Raw genomic sequence first — 12,983 nt, forward strand, 5'->3', positions numbered from 1 at the left:
AATGAAACTGACTTAAAATTAAAACAGAAATTTATATGTCTGGACACTAACCACTGTTTGATGATAAAACAAGCAATATATCAGGGTTTGATTTAGCCATTTTGATCATGATCTGCTTCATATTTAGCCATTAAAGGTTTCATTCTTCTGGCATCTCATAGAAGCAAATTGGGATCCACACCTGTCCCCAACATATATAAGCAGGCTCATGAATTGTCCTGACACAAGCTTTCAAGGGAGCAGTTTAGTTTCACAGAAGTAGACCATCTTTTAACAAGTGTGCAGCTGAGTCAAATAATCTTGCATTAATCAACATCTGTCATTGGCTTCACATGCAACACACAATAGTAGTGGAACTTACACCCAAAAGTTTTTATTCATTTGCAGCCTTTTGAAGATTCACATAACTCCTACACCTAGGCAGCTATCACATACAGTCAAATGTATGTACTAACACACTCCTCTTTGCCTTTTTCTCCACTCTTTGCAGGTATGTCGTGAATTTCAAAGAGGTACTTGTACGCGACAACCTAGTGAATGTCGCTATGCTCATCCTCCTGATAATGTAACCATCGAGACAAGTGATAACTGTGTAACGGTGTGTATGGATTACATAAAGGGGAAGTGTACACGGGATTCGTGTCGATATTTTCACCCACCTCCTCACCTTCAAGCCCAGATCAAAGCCAATCAGCAACGAGCTAACGCTGCTGCTACTGCTGCTGCTGCGCAAGCTCAAGCTCTGGTAGGGTCGTCTGTCTGTCTGTCTCTCATCACAAACCTTCCTGCTTGATCTAATGTATACTTTTGCCATGCACCCAGTAGCAGGTATTTTTCACGGATATTTTGACATATCAGAATTGGTAAATATTTTGGCATATAGTGGAAAACAGCTACATTGTCATTGGTATTGATAGCAAATGTGCAGCTATTTGATATTCACCTTTCACTCATGATTTATTTGTAGTTCTAATTTAGGTCAATCATTTGTAATGGAGTAACATCCAGATTTCAAATCTTATGTTTTCTATAATAATGATGAGAAATTTTTTACATAAATTACAATATTTTAAAGGATTGTTTTGAAGATGTGACAATGTAAACACTGTGAATATTACCCGCTACTTCACTGGCCTACTGAATTCTGTCCAAGGTCATTGTTCAGGCCCATATGATGACATGTGACCTTCAGCTATGTTGGAAATTTTCTTGCATGAATGTTTACTACTTGGTGTTGTCATATTTCCATGCGTACATCAAACACCATAGGACTAGATCTTCAATCACATAAATTGCCATCAGATGTGTGTTCACCCTGTTAACATAGATGTGAACAGCACTGCAGACCTTTTGTTTTTCCAGGGGGCCTTAGTGATTCAGGAATTGGATTTGTGACCAGAAGGGTATGGGTTCAGTTCCCACCATTGAATCGGCCCTGATCAGCTACTTTTATGTGTTCTTTGGCAAGCTACTTTCTCTGCTTGGCTTAGCACAATACAACCTTCAAAGTGTTGCTGTGCTGTAAAACATAAAACACAACCCTATTCTGCTGGTACATTATGTGATGGCAGCTCTTGTTCTACACTTAGTAGTGTGAGGTGTTACATACACATGCAGATATGGTTTACCAGCGTGACAAGTTTCATTCGTAGATGCAGCTAACACATGTCATCATGAGGACTATAATTCAAGTAAATTTAATCAATTTCAAGAAAGAAAGAAAAAAAGAATAGAAATGAATTTCTGTCAGAGTTTAGGAGTCGGTTATCACACTACATATTAACTGAAGAGTTTAAAAGAGAATTATTAACAAATATATAATTATATAATTTTTCCAAAATTCAACCTTTTCTTAAATATATATTTGGGTTTCCTTTTCCTAACCAAAATTGTGTAGACACAGTACACCTTGTACGCCATGATGGTGGGTTTTTTTTGGATTAAAATTTCCTTTGATAAATATGAATATTGGGAAGAACAAATTTGTTTAGTCCTGAACAATGACCTCATTCTTGCAGCATTTTGTTTTCTGGCAATTTACTTTATACAGAACTTTTACCTTGACTACAAATTCCATGACAACTGTAATAAGCTGTCTTTATGGGCATTTCCATGACAACTGTAATAAGCTGTCTTTATGGGCATTTCAATGACAGCTGTAATAAGCTGTCTTTATGGGCATTTCAATGACAGCTGTAATAAGCTGTCTTTATGGGCATTTCCATACAGTTGAAGAGAATAAAGTTATTTATGGACTATTGCATCACACTACTACTTGATTTTACAAGATCTGGATTTTGAACACTGTTAGTTCATAACTATAACAAATAAAACTTGTTATTTACTTCCATTTGACAGCATTAAAAAAGATATTGTCTCTTATTCTTTTTTTTCCTTTGTGATTAGACTCCTTGTTTTGGCATTGTACAAAAAGTGTAGAAATGAACTTTATAAAGAACAATTTCTTTGCCACAAAGCTTTCTTTGGTTGCCATGGTATTTGTAAGATGCTAATTAGCACCTCTGAGCCACTCATCTGTTATCTGACTCTCTCGTTGCCATGGTATTTGTAACATGCTAGTTAGCACCTCTAAACCACTCATCTGTTACCTGACTCTTAATGGGTGACTTCACTTGACCTAGCATAGAGCTTTGTTATTTCCCTCTTAAATCCTAAACAGTAGAAGATAATGCTAATCCTTTCTCAAACAGGTAGCACAGCGACCAACTTTTCTGGACACCTTTATGACCTTGTGGGATCCTGGAATCTACTTGTTCTTTAAACTCAGTGGTTTTCTCTCTGAACCCTTTTTCTTAAAGCCCCTTCCCTTCCACCTTTACATTTAAAAGCAGAGCAGTCCCATTTTCCAGCGAACACGGAAACTGTGTTGAATGTACTATAAAGCTATCGGCTTTTGCTAGCTTTTTAGACTAGGCCTACATTGCGACTTGCACAGAACCAAGCTTCCACTGTCAACTACAGAATTTGTGATTATCTCTAAATCAGAGTATTAGATGCCATCTGTTATTGGATTTTTCATCCCTAGATACACGTGATTACAGCTCCTGTTCGTGCATTCTTCATTTTGGTGTAAGGCCGTAGATTGAAGCACTTGCCATTGTTTTTTATTTTATACTCTGACCCTTCACCAACATCTTGTGCTTGTAGATGCTAAATTTCAATCTTCACCTTTGCTCCTAAACGTTTGCTTACTTTTCCAACTTGACACACGAAACACGTGTACCAAAATTCCAAAAGAAAAATTGAGGGAGGGGGTCTAGTTCAGTCTTCATTAAAAAAATTGTTGTAAGATTTAAAGGTTATCACATTTTTTCGGCCTTCTACATTGCTGTATTGGCAGGCAGCAAAAGAATCTTGAGCTTCAGGCCAAGTCAGTGACCCAGGCATGGTCTTGTGATTGATTGATTGATAGATACATATATCTATATATATATACATACCACAACTGGTTTGCTTTTATATTTATATACTCAATACTTGCTTGAATTTAATTTTTTCATTTTAATGTTTTTGCTTATGCTTTTACTTAGTTTTCTCCTAGACAGCTTGAACCTCACATTCTAGGATGCTTTGTTGCCACGGAGACCAGCACAGATAAGTATACATTTCCCCATGTAATGTAATACACAACCATCACATGATGTGTCATGTGATCAGGATCACGGAGTCAAAAAGACAATTTGTGAAGAAAGACAAGAAATATGCGAATTTACATCAGATGTCAGAAATTCACCAAAACTTTCTGCTTTATTTTGCAGCAGTTGTGGACATCTTGTTTTTACACTTATCTTTTCATAAAATTGCCATAATAATTGTATATTTGATTTTGTTGCAGGCATACCCCATCTGTCTAAACCTTTCTTTTAATACAAAATTTTCTTTTTCATACAGAAATTTGTATGAACAAGTTGGCTAATTTTTTAATTTCACACCCTACTCAATGAACAAACACTAGGGCCAGACTCACTGTGTTCAGTTGTCAAATACTAGGCCAGACTCGCTATGTTCAATGGTCAAACACTAGGCCAGACTTGCCATGTTCAATGGTCAAACACTAGGGCCAGACTCACTATGTTCAGTTGTCAAATACTAGGCCAGACTCACTATGTTCAATGGTCAAACACTAGGCCAGACTTGCCATGTTCAGTGGTCAAATACTAGGCCAGACTCACCATGTTCAATGGTCAAACACTAGGCCAGACTTGCCATGTTCAATGATCAAACACTAGGGCCAGGCTCACTATGTTCAGTGGTCAAACAGTAGGCCAGATTTCCCATGTTGATTGGTCAAATACTAGGCCAGACTCACCATGTTTAGCGGTCAAATACTAGGCCAGACTCACCGTGTGCAATGGTCAAACACTAGGCCCATTTGCCATGCTTAGTGGCCAAACAATATGACCAGACATTTTTATTGTGTGCCTTTCTGCAGCACAGGATAATAAACAATAGAACAAACTATTTTGTCCAACAGTCCTGTTGTGTTTCTGGTATTTCCAAGTCTTTGCATGTTTTCATCAACTGTCACTACTGCACAGAGATCATTTCTCAGTCAAATTATGTGATTTTAGTCTATGTGATTGTCTATAGTCTGTGTGATTGTAATGAGACACTTAAGGCCATATATACATTGTCAGTCTATTGTGATGAGACACTAAAGGCCATATAACATGGTCAATCTATTTTAATGAGACACTAAAGGCCATATAACATGGTCAGTCTTGTGTGATAGTAATGAGGCCCTATAGGCTATATAAACATAGTCAATCTGCGTGATTGTTACGATACACTAAAGGCTATTTAACATGGTCAGTCTTGTGTGATCATAATGAGACCCTAACGGCCATATAACATGGTCACCCTATGTGATTATAATGATACACTAAAGGCCATATAACATGGTCAGTCTTTGTGATTGTAATGAGACACTAAAGGCCATATAACATGGTCAGTCTATTGTAATGAGACACTAAAGGCCATATAACATGGTCAGTCTTGTGTGATAGTAATGAGGCCCTATAGGCTATATAAACATGGTCACTCTATGTGATTGTAACGATACACTAAAGGCCATATAACATGGTCACTCTGTGTGACCATAATAAGACACTAAAGGCCATATAAACATGATCAGGCTATGTGATCGTAATGAGGCACTAAAGGCTATATAAACATAGTCACTCTGCATGATTGTTACGATACACTAAAGGCTATTTAACATGGTCAGTCTTGTGTGATCGTAATGAAACACTAAAGGCCATATAAACGTGGTCAGTCTTGTGTGATTGTAATGAGGCTCTAAAGGCTATATAAACATGGTCACTATGTGATTGTAACGATACACTAAAGACCATATAGCATGGTCCGTCTTGTGTGATCATAATGAGACACTAAAGGCCATATAAACATGATCAGTCCATGTGATTGTAATGATACACTAAAGGCCATATAAGATGATCAGTTATGTGTGATCGTAATGAGACACTAAAGCCATATAACATGGTCAGTCTATGTGATTGTAACGAGACACTAAAGGCCATATAATATGATCAGTTATGTGTGATCGTAATGAGACACTCAAGGCCATATAAACACATCAGTCTATGGGATCATAATGAGACACTAAAGGCTATATAAACATGGTCACACTGTGTGATTGTAATGATACACTAAAGGCCATATAAACATGATCAGTCTATGTGATTGTAATGAGGCACTAAAGGCCATATAACATGGTCAGTCTGTGTGAATGTAATGAGACACTAAAGGCCATATAACATGGTCAGTCTATGTGATTGTAATGAGACACTAAAGGCCATATAAGATGGTCAGTCTATGTGATTGTAACGAGACACTTAAGGCCATATAATATGATCAGTTATGTGTGATCGTATCGAGACACTCAAGGCCATATAAACATGATCAGTCTATGGGATCGTAATGATACACTAAAGGCCATATAAACATGATCAGTCTATGTGATTGTAATGAGGCACTAAAGGCCATATAACATGGTCAGTCTGTGTGATTGTAATGAGACACTAAAGGCCATATAACATGGTCAGTCTATGTGATCATAATGAGACACTAAAGGCCATATAACATGGTCAGTCTATGTGATTGTAACGAGACACTTAAGGCCATATAATATGATCAGTTATGTGTGATCGTATCGAGACACTCAAGGCCATATAAACATGATCAGTCTATGGGATCGTAATGATACACTAAAGGCCATATAAACATGATCAGTCTATGTGATTGTAATGAGGCACTAAAGGCCATATAACATGGTCAGTCTGTGTGATTGTAATGAGACACTAAAGGCCATATAACATGGTCAGTCTGTGTGATCATAATGAGACACTAAAGGCCATATAACATGGTCAGTCTATGTGATTGTAACGAGACACTTAAGGCCATATAATATGATCAGTTATGTGTGATCGTATCGAGACACTCAAGGCCATATAAACATGATCAGTCTATGGGATTGTAATGATACACTAAAGGCCATATAAACATGATCAGTCTATGTGATTGTAATGAGGCACTAAAGGCCATATAACATGGTCAGTCTGTGTGATTGTAATGAGACACTAAAGGCCATATAACATGGTCAGTCTGTGTGATTGTAATGAGACACTAAAGGCCATATAACATGGTCAGTCTATGTGATTGTAATGAGGCACTAAAGGCCATATAACATGGTCAGTCTATGTGATTGTAACGAGACACTCAAGGCCATATAAACACGATCAGTCTATGGGATCATATTGAGACACTAAAGGCTATTTAAACATGGTCAGTCTATGTGATTGTAACGAGACACTTCAGGCCATATAATATGATCAGTTATGTGTGATCGTATCGAGACACTCAAGACCATACAAACATATCAGTCTATGGGATTGTAACGATACACTAAAGGCCATATAAACATGATCAGTCTATGTGATTATAACGATACACTAAAGGCCATATAAACATGATCAGTCTGTGTGATTGTAACGATACACTAAAGGCCATATAAACATGATCAGTCTATGTGACCATAATGATACACTAAAGGCCATATAAACATGATCACTAATGAGGCACTAAAGGCCATATAACATGGTCAGTCTTATGTGACCATAATGAGACACTAAAGACCATATAACATGGTCAGTCTTATGTGATCATAATGAGACACTAAATGCCATATAACATAGTCAGTCTTATGTGATCATAATGAGACACTTGAGGCCATGGTCAGTCTGTGTGATTGTAACAAGACACTCAAGGCCATATAAACACGATCAGTCTATGGGATCGTAATGAGACACTAAAGGCCATATAAACATGATTAGTCTGTGGGATTGTAATGAGGCACTAAAGGCCATATAAACATGATCACTAATGAGGCACTAAAGGTCATATAATATAGTCTTATGTGATAGTAATGACCATATAAATATAGACACTAAAGACCATATAAACATGATCAGTCTATGTGATTTTACTGATATACTAAAGGCCATATAACATGGTCAGTCTTGTGTGATCCTAATGAGACACTGAAAGCCATATAAACATGATCAGTCTATACAATTGTAATGAGACAATAAAAGGCCATATAACGTGGTCAGTCTGTGATTTTAACGAGACGCTAAGGCCGTATAACATGGTCAGTCTGTGATTTTAATGAGACGCTAAAGGCCATATAACATGATCATTATGTGATTGTAACAAGACAGTAAAGACTATATAAACATTGTCAGTATATCTGCTTTATAATGCTTGCACAGCACAAAAGGCATTTGAATTGGTGACAACTGAATTCACACCATCATAAATAGGATATGGTGCCATTTATCCCAAGTATACATATTAGGACCCGCTTCACTCCCCCTTGCAGGCTCAGTGATGTAGAACAAGTCCAATGCACATTCCACACAGTGTAAGAGATGGAGGTAGGTGGGTAGTGTGCCAGACTATCAATTGAAAGGGTGTGGGTTCAAATCCTACCAATGGATTAGTTAAGGGAAACTACTTTGGTGTGTTCTTGGGCAGGGCACTTTACTCCAGTTACCTTGGCACTGTATAACTTTCTTGTGTTGCTGTGTTGTGAAACAACAAATCAGATCCTAGCTTTACTAAGTCGGAATTGCATCTAAACATCACCTTGTACCAGATTCTGTTTTAACCTTGCATTAAATAGATACTGGATATCTCTGCATTATGAGAAACATGGCTGCCAGTGTATATCATTCTGGCACACTTATACAAAATATATTACTTACTATATTTCAGCTTGATTGATAATATCACTCCATACTGTACTAGTATTTACTACTTTAGCTCTTCTCTGTGATCTGCATATATACTCATGAAACAATTGACTTGTATGGATATTTTCTATGCATGTTGGATTGAACTTTTTTACCGATGGTGCTGTTACTTTTTTTATTTTCATTACCCATCATGCCTTGCTGTGCTTGCTGTTGTCATGTGCCGCCACTCCCCGCCATTGCCGCCATTTATCGGCCAATCGCCATGTGCTCGCATACTAATTAGCCGCAAGTGGTAGAGGTCTTGACTGGAAAGAAGCGACCTCGTGACCCTGCCGACGATCTCGTTCTGGTACTATTCCCATCAAGCTTTTGCATGTAGCTGTAGTCGCTTAAGAAGAATTTTGCACAGTCACATGACAACAATAAGGAAATAATATGCTATCTTTTTCTGCTTGTAGATTTGTTTCATTCTTTCTACACGTGTTATGGTGATTTGATTTCCAACATTTCACAAGCTGTATGGGTACACGCTATGCATGATTGCTGTTTTGAATTGAAATGCTTTAATCTCTTGACCGTGTCAACAGCTACCAAATTTCCCTGGTCAGTACGGGAGGGAGGAGGATATTTGAAAATTGTACAACCAGTTTGTCATGTGATTCTGCAAAAGATGGAGAGTTAGAGAAAAAATATAAAGAGAAATATATATTTAGTTTGATAGACATATAACTTGTGTGCCTGATTTACAAAATTTCGTACAGTTAATTTGATATTTAACAGACTGGAAGTTTGTACTATTATTAATATGGGAGATGGGCTTATATTCCTGTTTGTTTGATTAATCACATTTGCATATGCTTAATGTTTGGTTTATGTCATCTATTCAGACCATTCTCTTTCTAAAAGAGCTATGTAAAGAATTGATGTATCTTTTCTATCTTATCCTATATTATTATATACCATTTCTGTATCCACTCTAAAACTAACAATATTCTATAGATGAATCTTTTAAGTCATTTCACTTGTTTATGTTTTAGTAGTCTGCTTTTTGCCTTTTTTATGTCTCAATCCTTGCCTAGGCTTCCTTCACGAAATTGATTTTGTTATTTTGTTTCTCCAACCTCACAGACCGCAGGCATCCCTGGTGTATATCCATATAAAAGAGTGGCCATTGCTGATGCAAAAAGTGGCCTTCCTGTATATCAACCAAATGCTAACATGGCAACATACCAGCAGTTAATGCAGCTACAGCAACAACAGTTCATCCCGGTGACGTGTAAGTACATTTTTATAAACATCCTTCAATTCATTTCTTATTACGATGGTGGTAGTTTATTTGGTCAAGCCTTTTAACATCCACTTACTGACTTTTGTAGCCAACATATATTTGAATTTTTGTTGTCATTCGTAACTATCTTGAGTTTTGCTAACTTTAAGAAGTACTGTCTCTACCTGTGGGTAATGAATATCCAGCTATGTACAGTATAGACCCAGATAATGCTGTACCATAATGCTCCAGCAGTTCAGGATTTACAAAGCTCTTGATCAAAATTAATCTAATTTTGCTAATTTACGCTCAGTTTAGAATCTATTTTATTTTTATATTCATAGACCAGGTGTTATGGATTGGACTTTTGTCCATCTATTGCTACACCTCCTGAACTACTTGGAGGAGTGCCATGTCAGTTTTATACACACATTCATCACATGTCCTAAATGAAAATGGTACCACTAGGAATTCCAGTACGGCCACCACAGCAACAGTCTTGAAATTTTTTTATTGCTACTCCAAATTGAAAATATTGTCAGTCTCATGTCCAAAAAGAATATCATAGCAACCATCTTGAAAATCTTTTCTCAAATGGAAAGTGATATTGACATGATGTTTGGTGACAATCAGATGCTCAATATGGCCACCACAGCAACCATCTTGAAAATCATCTTATCACTACTAATGGTAGTGATCTGACGTCCAGTATGTCCACTATGATGGCCATCTTGAAAATCATCTTATCACTACTAATGGTACTGATCTGACATCCAGTATGTCCACTGTGATGGCCATCTTTAAAATCTTGTTATCACTACTAATGGTACTGATCTAATGTCCAGTAGGTCCACTATTATGGCCATCTTGAAAATCTTGTTATCACTACTAATGGTACTGATCTGATATCCAGTATGTCCACTATTATGGCCATCTTGAAAATCTTGTTATTACTACTAATGGTACTGATCTGATGTCCAGTATGTCCACTATTATGGCCATCTTAAAAATCTTGTTATCACTACTAATGGTACTGATCTGACGTCCAGTATGTCCACTATGATGGCCATCTTGAAAATCTTATAACTACTAATGGTACTGATCTGATGTCCAGTATGTCCACTATGATGGTCATCTTGAAAATATAATTTTTACTCCTCATAGTATGATGGCTGCATCAACACGAGGTTCTCACCAATAGACCCTTTATGTTACTCAGGTCCTAACTGAAAATGGCTCTAATCTTACATGCAAAATGGCTGCCTTGACATCTGCTTTGAAAGTCTTGCTGTTGCTACACCCCTACACCCCCACCCCGCAATGATGGTCATATTGACTTGGAGATTTAACTGAAAGATCTGCATGTTCTTGTACCAAATTGAAAATGGTGCCATTCTGACATTCAGTATGTCCACCACAGCAGATTACTGTTTCAGCATAGGCACTAGTGGACCATGTGGGAGGATTATTCATATTGAATGGATAAGGTTTATAAACACACAGAAGTAATTAATTCAGATTTGCACTTTGCTGTTCTCATTAGGTTTTTTGAGCTGCACAGACCTGTCCATTGGCAAAACCCAGTAATCAACCAGTGAGGGAGGCTTCTTTTTGGTCCTCGCACTCACTTAGGCATCTGCAAGAAGATGCAGTTAGATTCTTGCATTGTCTGTTGACATTGGCCAACTCTGGTTTAATAGCAATTATGATTTTTTTTCTCTCCGTGGTTAGCTGTGATTTTTAGCCTTGAGTAGCTCCAGCAATTCCTAGTCTCAGTTGAATATTTGCTGGAGATTATGCAGATAGGCTTTTATGCCCAGTTACGGCATTGTGATTTTATCTAAATGCCTCAAAAAGGAAAAGAAAGGGTTGGAAACATCGTTTCTTTGCTCTTAAGGTAATTGATATTTCCACCTCCTGTTTCAAGCTGGATTTTCACCACAATCAAAACAGCTTATCAGTCCCATATGAAACTAAAAACTCGTGGGGTTTGATCCATTGCCACCTCATGGGACTATCGAAATTATTCTTTTATGGAGGACATCATGAAGGCAGCATTTTGGCTTCTCCTTTGCCTACCTCTGCTCATTAGCACAACAAAAGCATGGATCCATACTTAAGGCACAACAGAGAGATGCCAGCAGTTTATAAAGTGGATATCTCCATGTGTTTTTGATCATTTTAACACATTAGCCTACCCACCCACCTAACAAATTCAGCTGCACATTAGCAATTGGTAAGTTATTGCTTCTACTGAAATATGCTGGATGTGCTGGTAAAACTAATTTTAGTCATACAATACTTACCCATCGCTGTTGTCAAATGCCCTCCTTCCACCCCTCTCAGACATTCTGGTGTAATGTTGTGTATGAAGAAAAGAAAAGATTGTTCTAAAGTTTGAGCATAGTGTGTTGTATATCAGAACATACAGATATGAAAATATGATCTTGTAAATTCACATTATAATTGGTTCTAATTAACCAAGAACTAAAATTTAACTGAAATAAATTGTTTGACAATTATAAAACAAATTTCAGCCGTTCAGTTGGATCCATGGCTACATCATGAGTAAGGCAGCAAACAGTATAATGAGGGATCACTGTATCAACAGCTTCATCAAAAGACCATTAGAAAGTTTTCTAATTACTAAACATAAATGTGATCCATGTCGCAAAGTTGTGTTTCATTGGTTAATTTGCAAAATTAGGATGCTTGTGACATCTCGACTGCAAATGCCATGTGGCTGAGTGGTTAGCATGAACGACATTTGACCAAAAGGGTGTGGGTTTGAATCCTACAGTCAGATCAGACTGGTTTAGCTGCTGTGGTGTTTTGTTGGGCAAAGCACTTAATCCAGTTGCCTTGGCACTAAATAACCTATTTGTGTTTTTGTGCCATGACCGAACCAAATTTCTGTCATTGACAGTATGTTATTGTAAAAACTGACAGTGAAAGATACTTGTGACAAAGAATTGTGTAAGCACTGACAGTATGTAAAGGTAAATAAATGCAAGTGAAGATGATTGTGACAAAATGCTGCCTAAGCATTGACAGTATGGAAAGGTAAATAAATGCAAGTGAATATGATTGTGACAAAATGCTGCCTTAAGCACTAACATTATGTAAAAATAAATACATGCAGTGGAAGATGAATGTGACAGAATACTACCTAAGTACTGGCAAAGTGATGTCTTATGTTGGCACCATATCCAGAAAACATTTTGTTAAAATAAAGATCAACAGTTAACCAGTAGAGCTGACAGGCTTTGGCAGTGGTTCATATTCTGGTGTCCTTGGAATTCCTTAGAATTCTCAGTCCATGGAATTCCCGGTCCACTTTCAACATAATAGATACAACATTGAGTACTTCATTTTTTCATAATGGTGTTATCATTAGAAACCTTTTGTTCTGAATGGTG

General features: G+C 37.2%; 1 protein-coding gene across 22 annotated transcripts in view; it reads left to right on the forward strand.

Annotated features, from left to right (window-relative positions):
• Positions 1-12,983, forward strand: part of LOC149800365 (muscleblind-like protein 1) — a 309,043-nt gene that overhangs the window by 257,456 nt on the left and 38,604 nt on the right. For 19 of the 22 annotated variants that reach the window (XM_089959999.1, XM_089960006.1, XM_089960000.1 and 16 more), the window contains 3 exons: positions 491-745; positions 8,581-8,646; positions 9,426-9,573. In XM_089959999.1, the coding sequence (XP_089816125.1) occupies positions 491-745; positions 8,581-8,646; positions 9,426-9,573 (469 nt within the window). The remainder of the gene's footprint in view (positions 1-490; positions 746-8,580; positions 8,647-9,425; positions 9,574-12,983) is intronic. The other 3 variants (XM_089960003.1, XM_089960011.1, XM_089960013.1) reach the window with 3 other exon arrangements.

This window comes from Sinohyriopsis cumingii, chromosome 5 (genome assembly GCF_028554795.1).
Source record: "Sinohyriopsis cumingii isolate HCF-2022 chromosome 5, ASM2855479v2, whole genome shotgun sequence".
In the NCBI taxonomy this organism is placed as follows: Eukaryota; Metazoa; Mollusca; class Bivalvia; order Unionida; family Unionidae; genus Sinohyriopsis; species Sinohyriopsis cumingii.